Source organism: Manis pentadactyla, chromosome 6, assembly GCF_030020395.1.
Source record: "Manis pentadactyla isolate mManPen7 chromosome 6, mManPen7.hap1, whole genome shotgun sequence".
Lineage (NCBI taxonomy): Eukaryota > Metazoa > Chordata > Mammalia > Pholidota > Manidae > Manis > Manis pentadactyla.
Window position 1 is genome coordinate 35,433,836 of NC_080024.1, and position 15,467 is coordinate 35,449,302.

At 37.7% G+C, this 15,467-nt stretch overlaps 1 protein-coding gene across 2 annotated transcripts in view; it reads right to left on the reverse strand.

The window, feature by feature from the left end:
* The window catches only part of LOC118933577 (aldehyde oxidase 4-like), a 69,818-nt gene that overhangs the window by 20,470 nt on the left and 33,881 nt on the right, over nt 1–15,467 (reverse strand). For both annotated transcript variants that reach the window (XM_057503712.1, XM_036928063.2), the window contains exons 15-20: nt 6,866–7,028; nt 5,004–5,096; nt 4,162–4,331; nt 3,722–3,836; nt 3,192–3,314; nt 2,177–2,273 (exon numbers count right to left, since the gene is read on the reverse strand). In XM_057503712.1, the coding sequence (XP_057359695.1) occupies nt 2,177–2,273; nt 3,192–3,314; nt 3,722–3,836; nt 4,162–4,331; nt 5,004–5,096; nt 6,866–7,028 (761 nt within the window). The remainder of the gene's footprint in view (nt 1–2,176; nt 2,274–3,191; nt 3,315–3,721; nt 3,837–4,161; nt 4,332–5,003; nt 5,097–6,865; nt 7,029–15,467) is intronic.

Here is a 15,467-nt window from a genome sequence, read left to right on the forward strand (position 1 = left end):
ATAAGGAAATATAGTATCGTGGTTAGGAGCAAGGGCCTTGGCATCAGCCAGTACTGTGCTCCAGTCCTGGTTGGACTGCTAATTGGGTATGAGACTTTGGCCAATTATTAACATTTCTAAACCTTAGTTTCCTCACCTGTAAAATGGAGCTACTGATATATTAATTCTCAGAGTTATTCTGCTTGCACACTAAATATTAAGCAGCAAATACTTGGTATCTTAAAATAGGTTTAATAATAATAATCATTTCTTAGGGTTGTTGTCAGGATTAAATAATACATGAAATATACTTAGTATGGTGTCTGACACAGCATGTACTTGATGAATGTTGCCTGATATCATTATTATTATTAAATAACCTTCAGCCCAATATTGTACTTTGTAAAACCTTGATTTTCTTTCTTGAAATCCATGATGGAGGAAATAATGTTTGGAATAAGTAGTGGATACTGCCAGGCCTCTGAGCACCTCTTGCGACTTTCCTGGTTGCGTCTAATGACTTTTCAGAGGTAATGAATTCTTTTTATAACTGGGAGATAGTCTAGATTTTCTGCCTAAACTAAATCACTTTGGGAAACAAGTATTCTGAAGATTTTTCCCAGGTTTTAGTAAAAGATGAAAGCTTACAGCACTTGTTAATTCCAGTTATTTATAAATAGGTAATAGAAGCTGTGCAAGTTACTATTTTCTCTTGCCTAAAGATAGCTGTGGCTCTCAACCCTGCACACACATTAGAATCACGTGGGGAAACTTTTGAAAAGGTACTGTTGTTCTGACCCATACTCCGAGGTTCTGATATCATTATTCTGGGGAAGGATCTAGGTTCTGATATTTTAAAACATCATATTAACTAGGTCTTGGCCAGTGCAGTAAGTCAAAACAAAACAAAACAAAAGCAAATAATAATAGTATCAGGATTGGAAAAGATAAATAAAACTGTCACTCTATGATTGTATACAAAATATACAAGAAAATTCAAGATAATCTATGAGACTGTTAAAATCATAACTCAATTTAGCAAAGAAATTCAATTAAATCCACAATGAGATCTTACTCTATCAGATTAAATAAAACCACTGACAAAACAACAGAAAAATGGAGTCCTTCTAATTACTAATAGAAATATAATGGAAACATATTTTTATTTTAATGTTTGGCATTAAATACTAGAGGTTAGCATAAAAAACACTATTATTTGGCAATTCTACTCATGGATATATTCCACTGGAAATGAGTACTTATCTTCCTAAAGATACATATAATATTGTTTATAGAAACTATTCATTGTAGGTCCAAACTAAAAACAACTCAAATGTCTATTGTTAAAAAGAAACCACAAACTACATCAGCAAACCAAGATTTATTATTTAAATTAGCTGTGGCTTCAGACCCTCAAGAATATAACCTTTAACCATTTAACAGGGAATTTCCTGGTCAGCACTAAGAAATTTACTGATAGACTCCTTTCCCCCTTTGGAGGGTGACCTTGCTGAAAACAATGAATTCTCTGGTAATTTCTTTTTTTCTCCTGCATCTCTACCTTTAAAAACCTTTCCTTTTCTGCAGCTCAATGGAGCTCCCCTCTGCTTGCTAGGTGGGATGCTGTCCGATTCATGAATCAATCAATAAAGCCAATTAGGTCTTTAAAATGTACTTGGTTGAATTTTTGTTATTTAATATCATCAGTGGTGGGATGGATAAATAAATTGTGGAATATTTATACAATGGAACACTCCTGAACAATGAAAAAGAACTACCAATGTGTAGAACAACATGGATGAATCTTTCATACATAATGTTGAATACATAAAAGAAGTAGGTACAGAAGAAGTGATACCATTTTAAATGAAGCTCAAAACAGGAATAACTAATCTACAGTAATAAAGACCTTTGGGAGGGTCACCCACTGAGAGAAGGGATGAGGAAACTTTTTGGGATGTTGGAATGCTGGAAATGTCCCGTGTCTTGATGTGGTTAATACATTTACCCAGATTCATACATACTTAAAATCTCATCAGGCTGTAAACTTATCATTTATGCATTTAAAATTGTGATTTAAAAATCACCCTGTAGTTGAGAAGCTCTACCTTAGAGTTTCAGTATTTCTCAAACCAGATGGTTGAATTTAGAATCTTAAACTCCAGAGGCATCATTTTTCTTGTCCAAGATCACCTACCTTCAATGATTTGATCAACACTTTTAAAGGCTTGCTCTACATTTCCTTGCTCAATTTTTTTCTCAACAGAAAGAAATGAATTGTGCTCTAAGGCTTGCTGCAGGGGAAAAACAAACAAAAACAAAAACAAGTTTTTTGGTTTTTTTTTTTTTACATTCTGATAAACTATTTATCCCCCATTGAAATCCCAGGCTTCTGCTCTATCAAATCTTCACACACCAGACCACTGGAGCAGTGGAGAGAGTCAGCAAAAATTGGGTTAGAATGGGTCATAGGAACTGGGGACTCCTTAGCTCTGCTCAGGGCTCTGAGGAGGAGCTGAAGGGGAGACAAGTAGTTGTAAAACATGATTCCACCTGAGAGTGCTGAGGGATGACCTAAGGCGATTTGGTAGTAAGGAGCCAACTTTGTGTTGAGTGGGGCAGATAATAAAGAAGGCCAAAAAGGAGGAGGTTGGTGGGGTTGGAAATGCTCAGGTGCTGAACTGGTTGGGATTAGGACAGTTAGAGAAGAGAGGGGAAATCACTTGAAGTCAAGGGCATCTCATAAGCAATAACTGGAGGTTGAAGCCAAGCTGAGGGGCCAAAACGAGAACGAGGCCAGGCTGACTGGGGAACAGGAAGTGGGCAGGGTGGCAGAGACCCAAGCTGCAGTTCAGTCAGTGTTACAGCTGCTTTGAGTCTCACAGTGCTCTGGATTTGCCACTGACAAGTTTTGTGTGTGAGGTCATAAGGACGTTCCTCTGGTGTTGCTTATCTGTATTCTGAGGCCATGGGTTGGCAAGAAGCCATGAGAGGAGAGGTGGACAAAGGAAGGATGGGAGCTCCAGGCAGGAAAACTCTCAGCATTATGTCTCGAGGTGCAGATTGCTGGAGCCTTCACTCTAAAACTATAGATAACACTGAACTAAGTAAAATGGAGCCCAGAGTATACTATTTCTGTGATCCTATGGGTTGAATTCTGCCAAAAGTATACCACCCTACTCATTCCAGAAGACACGAAGTGGCCTAACCACCTCTATTGTGATAATCCTTGGTTCTATGTCTTCATAAGCAATCTTCACTTTTTTGGCAGCCTCTTTCGCATGAGCATAGGTATCAGCAGCCACGGTGCAGATGATCTGACCCACGCAAATTACCTGCAGAAAAGCCACATGTTGTAGTAGCTAAAACATAGCATTGGTGTTCCCACATTCTTACATTTACCCACTCGGTTCTTGTGACAATTTTTCCTGTGTTCTTCACCATTTCCATACCACACACAGGAATCCAGGCATCCAGAAATTCTGTTGGTTCTTTTAATGCCCCACGCTCTCTACTGCTTCTATGACTTTCACAGCCTTTTAGAAGCTGTCTTGGGGAGGCTTGTGGCTTCTATTAGAATTTCAAAAGGGTTGAACCCTTTTGAGAACCACTGAGGTGGAGTCATAGGTCCCCTGAAAGTTTTTGCAATGTGAACATGAATCATGGATATTATAGTCATAGCCAATGATCGTTTTGGTGTTTCTAGCAAAGCCTTTGAATAATAAGCACACAAATCACATACCTCTTTCTGGGCATAGAAAACCTCTCCTTGATAATTATTAACTCCGGGAACATCCTCTGCTGTTATCACATCAGCAACACCTGGAAGTGCCAGGGCTTCTGCAACATCAATTGATCTAGGAGAGAAAATTTGAAAGTATATGTTAAAGTTTCAGGGTTAAGTCCAGGGCACAATATAAATGATTCCTCAAACACAGGGAAAACCTGTAATTGACCTCATAACCAAATCATGGGGCAGCATTCTGTGGTGACAAGTGCCAGTATTTAGCAAGTATTCTGACTCTTGGTCATAGATTCTTTCATAACTATACTTAAAACATGACAGATCCAGAAGAGGAAATGCATATTCTTAATTGACTTAATATATAATAAACTCCCAATTTTAATACGAAATTGTGAATGCACTCCAGTAATATATAGGAACATCTTTTATTTCCTTACATGATCTTTGCATGAGCTCTGGTGCTGGTGACTACAGCCAGGAAGAGTTCTTGGGCAATGGGGGGCATGTCATCAATAAACACAGCTTCCCCTGTGGTGTGTTTAATGGCTGACTGGTGCATGACTGGATGGCCGACTGGATCTTGTGGGGACTGGTAGGGATCCACACACTGTTAATGAAAAAACAAGTTATTTTATTGCCAGACATTCTCATGCACTGCAAACTGGGTCTGATACATCTGGCTTACTTACACAAGTCAAGAAATACAATAGGCAATTGGGTATCCACATCTGTAGTCAAAGTTAATAAATATCTATTGAGTACTATGGTAAGGGATACATTCTGGTTACAATCTACCCACTCACCTTCCAGAAAGGAAAAAACTGTTCTTGTCTTCAACAATTCTATGATCTTGTTGAGGTATCAGAATACACAGAAACATTCATTGAAATAATGTGGTCAACTTCATATAGCAATAAAGAAGAGCTCACAACTAACATGGTGCAAGGAAAATACACAGGTTCCTGGGAGACTTAGGGTGGTCATAATAACACAGGGAAGGCTTTCTACAGTAGTAAATGTTGGGTCAGATCTCGAGAAAAGGAGGAAACTTAAAACAACAAAACTGTGAAGGAAGGGTACACAGAATCTAATTCCTTGTGTAGCCGGGAATAAAAGCATGGTCAACCAAGCAAGTCTTATGTGGGTGACAATGGGAAATATCAGCTGGCTTAGCAGACTTTATCTTTTCAGGTAATAAAAAATATAGTCATTGAAAAGAGGGAGATATATGCATAATGCATACCTTTGCACATGTACACAGATTAAAAAACGACCTGACCTGAAACATTTCAATTCCTTGGGGTGTTTTTATGGGGAAATCTTCCAGAGCACTCATGAACTTTTCTGGGATATCGGGAAACATCTGGGGATCCTGAAAAGAAGATTATTTCACATTTAATTTTGTAATCTGAGTCACTAGCTTGGAAAATACAAGGAGAAATAGATCATCCAATTTGTTCTCCCAGATATTAGATGTATATTCTGCTGGGAGAGAGCCCCGAGCTTCAAATTCCCTAGGCCAGTAGCTGTTTGAAGAATAACTACATCTACTTATGCATACAGAGAAGTGAATGTTTTCAGGACGTGAAGACTTCCCTTCATGACAAAGTCTCCTTTTGAATGGGTGGAAATATGTACATTCTAAATGGAAGCTGTGCTTTCAAATTCAAGCCAATCTTCTGGGCATGTATCTCAAAGAAGCAACTGAGGGAGTAGACAAAGATTAATATCCAAGGATGTTTAACTACAGATTATTTGTGATAGCAAAGGAACTAGAATTAATCTAAATATGACATTAGGGAAAAGGTTAAACAAATTTTGGTGCATCCATAAGATAAATATTCTGCAGCCACTAAAAATGATTTTGTAGAATATATTTATTGACATTGAAAAATGTTCATGAAATAAACTCAAGTGAAAAAATTTATGTACAGTATGACCATTTTTTCTTATAAAGAAAAGAGAAATATGAAAGTATATATTCTAAATATTAAGAGTGATTATAGTAGGATATTGGCTTACTGTTAATTTAAAAAGTTTTGCTTCTCTGCATTTTGAGTTCTTCTATAATTAAAGAGTGTATAACAGAATATGTACTGTGTGAGAGAATATATAATATTTAGAAATGCAAACTAAAATACATACATTTAATATTTAATAATATATTACATATAAATATATATTTATATATGGTCTATATTCTGTAATACATAAGAGTATATGACAACGTAAAATATTAAAGTAATACTAATAAAGAATGTTAATAAAAATGATAAAAAAAAGGACTGGCTGCACTAACAGAGTAAAGTTCTCAGCCATAAAAGAAATGTGGGTATAGTCATATGTCTGCCATTTTTGGGTCAGCTCATGGCTTATCAAGGAAACACTCATAGTCATGGACAAAATTCTGAGCAACACTGATGTGGACATCACTTTAAACTAGGATATGTAAGAAAAAAACAGTTAACAAAAAGCTAGACATTATTTAAACGTGCAAAACTAAGGAATAAATTTTAAAAACTGGCACATCCATCCATAAACATGCTCTGCAACCATTGTCATGATGTCACTTAAAGAGTACTTAATGGCAATGAAAGATGTTTGTTACTAAATGAAATAAGCAAGATATATTAAAAGCTCTATAGATGTATATGTGTGACATATATGTACACACATTCATAAAGAAGAATTTAGAAGGATGCACACCAAAATATTAATAATGGTTATCTATATGTGATGGGATTACAAATGATTTTCTCTTCATTTTTGGCCTTTCACATTTTCTGGATATTAAAGTAGGTATTATTTTAACAGAAATTTTCTTTAAAATAGAAAAAGGTGTTATAATTTATTTATTGAAGGCTTTTTCACTACTGTAGATCAACTTGATATTGCAGATTAACATTTGTCACACAAACTATAGGGCAAATGTTATAAAAGTTGTCCCCTCCTCAGCCCAGCAGTGAAGGAGAAGGGAGAGGGAAGGATAAGAGCAAAGGAGGCTGGGAAGCACCGCCCTGGGAAGCCCCATCCCCAGTGCCCTCATGTATTATCAAAACCAGGAAGGGGAGGATAAGTCCCTCCGGTGCAGACTAACACTCAGAACGTCAAGGCACCCAGAAATCCAGAGAAGTCATTCACCATTTTATTCAGTCCTCGCCTCACTCTGAGGTAGAATTTGAAGAGTAAGCTGATGATGAGGGTTCGTCTGTATTCTACCATGCCACCCTTAGCTGCTGGTGGAATATAAATCTCATCCAGGACCAATCTGCAGGCGTCACTCAGCATTTGGTCATCCCATTGCCTAAAGTAAAGAATGTAAACATTTCACAGAAGAGGCAAAGACAGACTAAACTGACAGAGCAGGGGAACGTGGAGAACATTCTATATCCATTTTTGAAGTCTAAACAAAATGTCCTCAGATATTTCACTAACTTTCTTTAGAAACTGATGCAGTGGTTCCTGAATTTTCCTTACCATGTCCCCTTTTATTATTATTATTACAAATTTTTAAAAAATTTTGATATCACTAACGTACAATTACTTGAATTACATTATGGTTACTAGACTCCCCCCATTCTCAAGTCCCCCCCACATACCCCCTTACAGTCACTGTCCATCAGCGTAGTAAGATGCTATAGAATCATTACTTGTCTTCTCTGTATATACTGTCTTTCCCGTGTCACCCCCCCACCGCCACATTAGGTGTGCTAATCGCAATGCCCCATTTTCCCCCTTATCTCTTCCTTCCCAGCCACCCTCCCCAGTCCCTTTCCCCTTGGTAACTGTTAGTCCATTCTTGGGTTCTGTGAGTCTGCTGCTGTTCTGTTCCTTCAGTTTTTTCTTTGTTCTTATACTCCACAGATAAGTGAAATAATTTGATACTTGTCTTTCTCTGCCTGGCTTATTTCACTGAGCATAATACCCTCTACCTCCATCCATGTTGTTGCAAATGGTAGAATTTGTTTTCTTCTTATGGCTGAATAATATTCCATTGTGTATATGTACCACACCTTCTTTATCCATTCATCTACTGCTGGACACTTAGGTTGCTTCCATTTCTTGGCTATTGTAAATAGTGCTGCAATAAACATAGGGATGCATATGTCTTTTTCAAACTGGGTTGCCGCATTCTTAGGGTAAATTCCTAGAAGTGGAATTCCTGGGTCAAATGGTATTTCTATTTTTAGTTTTTTGAGGAACCTCCATATTGCTTTCCACAATGGTTGAACTAGTTTACATTCCCACCATCAGTGTAGGAGGGTTCCCCTTTCTCTGCATCCTCGCCAACATTTGCTGTTGTTTGTCTTTTGGATGTTGGCCATCCTAACGGGTATGAGGTGATATCTCATTGTGGATTTAATTTGCATTTCCCTGATGATTAGCGATGTGGAGCATCTTTTCATGTGCCTGCTGGCCATCTGAATTTCTTCTTTGGAGAAGTGTCTGTTCAGCTCCTCTGACAATTTTTTTATTGGCTCATTTGCTTTTTCTTTGTTGAGATGCATGAGCTCTTTATATAATTTGGATGTCAACCCCTTATCGGATATGTAATTTATCAATATATTCTCCCATACTGTAGGATGCCTTTTTGTTCTACTGATGGTATCCTTTGCTGTACAGAAGCTTTTCAGCTTGATATAGTCCCACTTGTTCACTTTTGCTTTTGTTTCCCTTACGCAGGGAGATATGTTTATAAAGAGGTTGCTCATGTTTATGTCCAAGAGATTTTTGCCTATACTTTTTCTAAAAGTTTTATGGTTTCATGACTTACATTCAGGTCTTTGATCCATTTCAAATTTACTTTTGTGTACAGGGTTAGACAGTAATCCAGTTTCATTCTCTTACATGTAGCTGTCCAGTTTTTGCCAACACCAGCTGTTGAAGAGGCTATCATTTCCCCATTGTATATCAATGGCTACTTTATTGTATATTAATTGACCATATATGCTTTAGTTTATATTTGGAATCTTTATTCTGTTCCACTGGTCTGTGGGTCTGTTCTTGTGCCAGTACCAAATTGTCTTGATTACTGTGGCTTTGTAGTAGAGCTTGAAGTCAGGGAGCGTAATTCTGCCTGCTTTATTCTTTCTTCTCAGCATTGCTTTGGCTATTCTGGGTCTTTGGTGGTTCCATATGAATTTTAGAACTATTTACTCTAGTTTGCTGAAGAATGCTGTTGGTATTTTGATAGGGATTGCATTGAATCTGTAGATTGCTTTAGGCAGGATGGCCATTTTGACAATATTAATTCTTCCTAGCCAAGAGCATGGGATGAGTTTCCATTTGATAGTGTCCTCTTTAATTTCTCTTAAGAGTGTTCTGTAGTTTTCAGGGTATAGGTCTTTCACTTCCTTCATTAGGTTTATTCCTAGGTATTTTATACCTTTTGATGAAATTGTGAATGGAATTGTTTTTCTGATTTCTCTTTCTGCTAGTTCATTGTTACTGTATAGGAATGCAACAGATTTCTGTGTATTAATTTTGTATCCTGCAACTTTGCTGAACTCAGATACTAGATCTAGTTTTGGAGTGGATTCTTTAGGGTTTTTTATGTACAATATCATGTCATCTGCAGACAGGAACAGTTTGACTTCTTCCTTGCCTATCTGGACGCCTTTTATTTATTTGTGCTGTCTGATTGCCATGGCTAGGACTTCCAGAACTATGTTGAATAAAAGTGGGGAGAGTGGGCATCCTTGTTTTGTTCCTGATCTTAAAGGAATAGCTTTCAGCTTCTTGCTGTTAAGTATAATGTTGGCTGTGGGTTTGTCATATATGGCCTTTATTATGTTGGGTATAGAGCCATTTTGCTGAGAGTTTTTATCATGAGTGGATGTTGAATTTTGTCAAATGCTTTTCAGCATCTATGGAGATGATCATGTGGTTTTTGTCCTTTTGTGGTGGATGATGTTGATGGATTTTTGAATGTCGTATCATCTTTGTATCCCTGGGATGAATCCCACTTGATCATGATAGATGATCTTTTTGATGTATTTTTGAATTTGGTTTGCTAATATTTTGTTGAGTATTTTTGAATCTATGTTCTTCAGGGATATTGGTCTTTAATTTTCTTTTTTTGTGGTGTCTTTGCCTGGTTTTGGTATTAGAGTGATGTTGGCCTTGTAGAATGAATTTGGGAGTATTCCCTCCTCTTCTACTTTTTGGAAAACTTTAAAGAGGATGGGTATTAGGTCTTCACTAAATGTTTGAAAAAATTCAGCAGTGAAACCATCTGGTCCAGGGGTTTCATTCTTAGGTAGTTTTTTGATTGACAATTCAATTTCTTTGCTGGTAATTGGTCTATTCAGATTTTCTGTTTCTTTCTGGGTCAACCTTGGAAGATTATTTTTCTAGAAAGTTGTCAATTTCTTCTAGGTTATCCAGTTTATTACTATATAAATTTCATAGCATTCTCTCATAATTCTTTGTATTTCTGTGGTGTCTGTAGTGATTTTTCCTTTCCCATTTCTGATTCTGTTTATGTGTGTATACTCCCTTTTTTTATTGGTAAGTCTGACTAGGGGTTTATCTATTTTGTTTATTTTCTCAAAGTACCAGCTTCTGCTTTCATTAATTCTTTCTATTGTTTTATTCTTCTCAATTTTATTTATTTCTGCTTTAATTTTTATTATGTCCCTCCTTCTACTGGCTTTGTGTCTCATTTGTTCTTCCTTTTCTAGTTTCATTAATTGTGAGTTTAGACTGTTCATTTGGGATTGTTCTTCTTTCCTGAGGTAGGCCTGTTTTGCAATACATTACCCTCTTAGCACAGCCTTCACTGTGTCCCTCAGATTTTGTGTTGTTGAATCATTGTTGTCATTTGTCTCCATATATTGCTTGATCTCTGTTTTTATTTGGTCATTGATCCATTGATTATTTAGGAGAATGTTATTAAGCCTCCATGTGTTTGTGGGCTTTTTCGTTTTCTTTGTGTAATCCTGTTTCTTTTGGATGGAGTGTTGTGTAGATGTCTGTTAGGTCCATCTGTTCTAATATGTGGTTCAGTGCCTCTGTCTCTTTCCTTATTATCTGTCTGGTTGATCTGTCCTTTGGAGTGAGTGGTGTGTTAAAGTCTCCTAAAATGAATGCATTGCATTCTATTTCTCCCTTTAATTCAGTTAGTATTTGTTTCACATATGTAGGCGATCCTTTGTTGGGTGCATAGATGTTTATAACAGTTATATACTCTTGTTGGACTGACCCTTTTATGTAGTGTCTTCTTTGTCTCTTGTTACTTTCTTTGTTTTGAAGTCTATTTTGTGTGTTACAAGTACCACAACTCCTGCTTTTTTTCTCCCTGTTAGTTGCATGAAATATCTTTTTCCATCCCTTTACTTTCAGTCTATGTATGTCTTTGGATTTGAAGTGAGTTTCTTGTAGGCAGCATATAGACGGGTCTTGTTTTTTTAATCCATTCAGTGACTCTATGTCTTTTGATTGGTGCATTCAGACCATTTACATTTAGGGTGATTATCGATAGGTATGTACTTATTGCCATTGCAGGCTTTAGAATTTGAGGTTACCAAAGGTTCAAGGGTCGTTCCCTTACTATCTAACAGTCTAATTTCACTCACTTTGTGTGCTATTACAAACACAACCTAAAGTTTCTCTCTTTTTTTCCCCTCCTTTTTCTTCCTCCTCCATTCTTTGTATGTTATGAATCATATTCTGTACTCTTTTTCTATCCCTTGGGTCACATCTATTTATTCTTAGGAACACTTCCATGTATAGGAGTCCCTCCAAAAGGCACCGTAGAGGTGGTTTGTGGGAAATAAATTCTCTCAACTTTTTCTTATCTGAAAATTGTTTAATCCCTCATTTAGATTTAAATGATAACCTTGCCAGGTATAGTATTCTTGGTTCAAGGACCTTCTGCTTCATTGCATTAAATATATCTTGCCACTCCCTTCTGGCCTGTAAGGTTTCTGTTGAGAAGTCTGATGATAGCCTGATCGGTTTTCCTTTATATGTGATCTTTTTTTCTCTCTCTGGCTGCTTTTAAAAGTCTGTCTTTACCTTGATCTTTGTCATTTTAATTATTATATGTCTTGATGTTGTCTTCCTTGGGTCCCTTGTGTTGGGAGATCTGTGCAGCTCCATGGCTTGAGAGACTATCTCCTTCCCCACACTGGGGAGGTTTACAGCAACTACCTCCTCAATGACACTTTGTATCCCTTTTTCTTTCTCTTCTTCTTCTAGTACCCTTAAAATATGAAAATTGTTCCATTTGTATTCATCACACAATTATCTCAATATTCTTTCATTCTTAGAGATTCTTTTTTTCTCTTTGTGCCTCAGCTTCTTTGTATTCCTCTTCTCTAATTTCTATTTCATTTACCATCTCTTCTACTACATCTAATCTGCTTTTAAATCCCTCTATTGTATGTTTCATTTCAGATATAGAATTTCTTAATGATTGAATCTCCAACTTAAATTCGTTCCTGAGTTCTTGAATATTTTTCTGTACCTCCATAAGCATGTTTATGATTTTTATTTTGAACTCTCTTTCAGGCAGATCGGTGAGTTCAGTTTCATTTGACCCTTTTTCTGGGGTTTGTGAGATTTTGGTCTGAACCATGTTCTTTTGACATTTCATATTTCTGTGTGGTGCCCACTAGTGCCCAGAAGCTCTGGTCTCTGGAGCTCCTCAGCCCCTAGAGTGAAGTTGGGTGTCGTAGGGGAGTGGAGCTGGTGCCTGGGGGGAGGAAAGATCTGTTTCCTGATTTCCTTCTGTGGTGCCTGTCTCTGGTGTCAGAGCCAGTGGGCCAAGCACACAGGTGTAAGCCTCTGTGCTTTGCATCTCTAGCTGTTGTAGGTGGGGCCTCCCTCTGGCTGGCCTGGCACCAGCACAGTGACTGCCGGTTTGTGAACCAGTGCTGGCAGGCCAGGAGGAAGGTGCAGCAAGCTGTGTGTCACAGTGGAGGGCCTCGGAGCTGAGCAGCCAGCCAGGGGGATGGGGCTTCTGAAGCTCCTCAAAGTTCCCAAATAGCTGGGCAGAGCATGCCCAGACAACCTTGTCCAGCTCTCCCCTCCTCCGCACAGCAAACTCCATGCAAACCCCGCTCCTTCAACAGCCCTCTTGCTGCTACGAAGCCTCTCAGAATGCCTGCCTTTCCCTTCTTCAGAGTGGCTGGGTGTGGATCCTCTCCTCCACAAATGGCCAGAATCTGTCTCTCAAGCACTCCACCTGTCTGAGCTCCCCAACATCCAGAGCACCACACAGTGTAGGTTTCTGCTCCCAAAGTGGACCTCCAGGGCTGGGTGTTCAGCAGTCCCAGGCTTCCACCCCTTCCCACTCTGTTTCTCTTCCTCCTGATGGTGGGCTGGGGTGGGGGAAGGGCTTCGGTCCCGCTTGATTAAGGCTTTCATATGTTACCCTGTTTCATGAGGTCTGCTCTGTTCATGAGGTCTGTGTGCAGTCTGGTTCAGCCTTCTTTCTTGTTGTTGTTTTAGGGTTAGTTGTATCAATTAACTACATTTTCATACTGTCTGTGGTTTTGGGAGGAATTCTCCATCTCACCTCTCATGCCACCATCTTGAATTTCCCTCTTTTATTATTTTTAACTTTATGACCTGAGAATCTTGATTTACCTCGAATAGCTTAGGTTAAAAAAAGTAATAAAACCAAAGGTTCCTAAGATCTGGGACTTGTCTTGTTCACTGCTGTATCTCCAGCAATGAGACCACACCGGGTATGTACACTATAGATGTAATGACTAGTAAATGACTGAATTATTAATGATAGTTGTAATATGTTTTGCAAATGAAGGTTTGTACATAAATGCTTTGGAAGAACTGAGTTATTTTAGTATTTCAGAAAAAAATTACAGTAAGTTCTAATTGTTGACAATGAATATGATAGGTAGATAAAAATTTTTGTAAAAGCAGTAGTTGGAAGAATTTAAAAAACCTACTTTCCAAAAGCTAGCAATAATGAGAGTAATGGGAAGAAGGTCATTTAATGCATTTTTGAATATTGTGTTTTCTTTATGTGGCTTAAGGACATTTTTAGGTATCTTAGGACACAGTATTGGAAACATTTACTTTGTTTTCTTTTTTTTTAAATTAAGGTATCATTGATATACATTCTTAGGAAGGTTTCACATGAAAAACATTGTGGTTACTACATTCACCCATATTATCAAGTCCCTCCAATACCCCATTGAAGTCACTGTCCATCAGTATAGTAAGATGCCACAGAGTCACTACTTGCCTTCTTTGTGCTACACTGTTTTCCTGCAACCACCCCCACACCATGTAAACTAATCATAATAACCCTCAATCCCCCTCTGCCTCCCTCCACACCCACCCTCCCCCACCCCTCCCCTTTGGTAACCGCCAGTCCTCTCTTGGAGTCTGTGAGTCTGCTGCTGTTTTGTTCCTTCAGTTTTCCTTAATTGTTATACTCCAAAAATGAGGGAAATTATTTGGTACTTGTCTTTCTACACAGAGCTTATTAAACGGAGTATAATACCCTTCAGCTCCATCCACATTGTCGCAAATGGTTGAATTTGTTTCTTTATTATGGCTGAATAGTATTCCATTGTGTATATGTACCACCTCTGCTTTATCCATTCATCTACTGATGGACACTTATGTTGCTTCCATATCTTGGCTATTGTAAATAGTGCTGTGATAAACATAGGGGAGCATATGTCTTTTTGAATCTGAGAAATTATATTCTTTGGGTAAATTCCTAGGATTGAAATTCCTGGGTCAAATGGTATTTCTATTTTTAGTTTTTTGAGGAACCTCCATATTGCTTTCCACAATGGTTGAACTAATTTACATTCCCACCAGCAGTGTAGGAGGGTTCCCCTTTCTCAGCATCCTCACCAGCATTTGTCGTTCCTTATTTTTTCAACGTTGGCCATCCTAACTGGTGTGATGTGATATCTCATTGAGGTTTTAATTTGCATGTCCCTGATAATCAGAGATGTGGAGCATCTTTTCATGTGCCTATTGGTCATTTGAATTTCTTCTTTGGAGAAGTGTCTGTTCAGATCCTCTGCCCAGTTTTTAATCAGGTTATTTGTTTTTTGGGTGTTGAGGCATGTGAGCTCTTTATATATTTTGGACATTAACACCTTATCAGATGTGTCATCTATGAATATATACTCCCATATGCCTTTTTGTTCTGCTGATGGTGTCCTTTGATGTACAGAAGCTTTTTAGTTTGATGTAGTCTCATTTGTTCATTTTTGCTTTTGTTGCCCTTGCCCAAGGAGATGTGTTCAGGAAAATTTTTCTCATATTTATATTCAAGATATTTTTGCCTATGTTTTCTTCTAAGAGTTTTATGGTTTCATGACTCACATTCAGGTCTTCGATCCATTTCAAGTTTACTTTTGTGTATGGAGTTAGACAATTACCCAGTTTCATTCTCTTACGTGTAGCTGTCCATATTTGCCAACACCAGTTGTGGAGTTCTTTAACACTTTTTTTTAAAGTACTTTGAAACTTTGGTTCATTTTGCAAACTCCAGTAACATTTAGTCTTTACTTGGTATGAATATGACTGATCAGAAATCTTTACCAAAATTTTTTAGCTGTGGAGTTAGTGGCAGTACTTAGTTATAAAGACATTCAGATTATCTAAAATGTGCTTATAGTAGTTATTCTCTCAATTATCACAGGCTGTCATTTTCCCATTGTATATTCACAGCTCCTTTACCATATATTAATTGACCATATATGCTTGGGTTTATATCTGGGCTCCCTATTCTGTTCCATAGATCTTT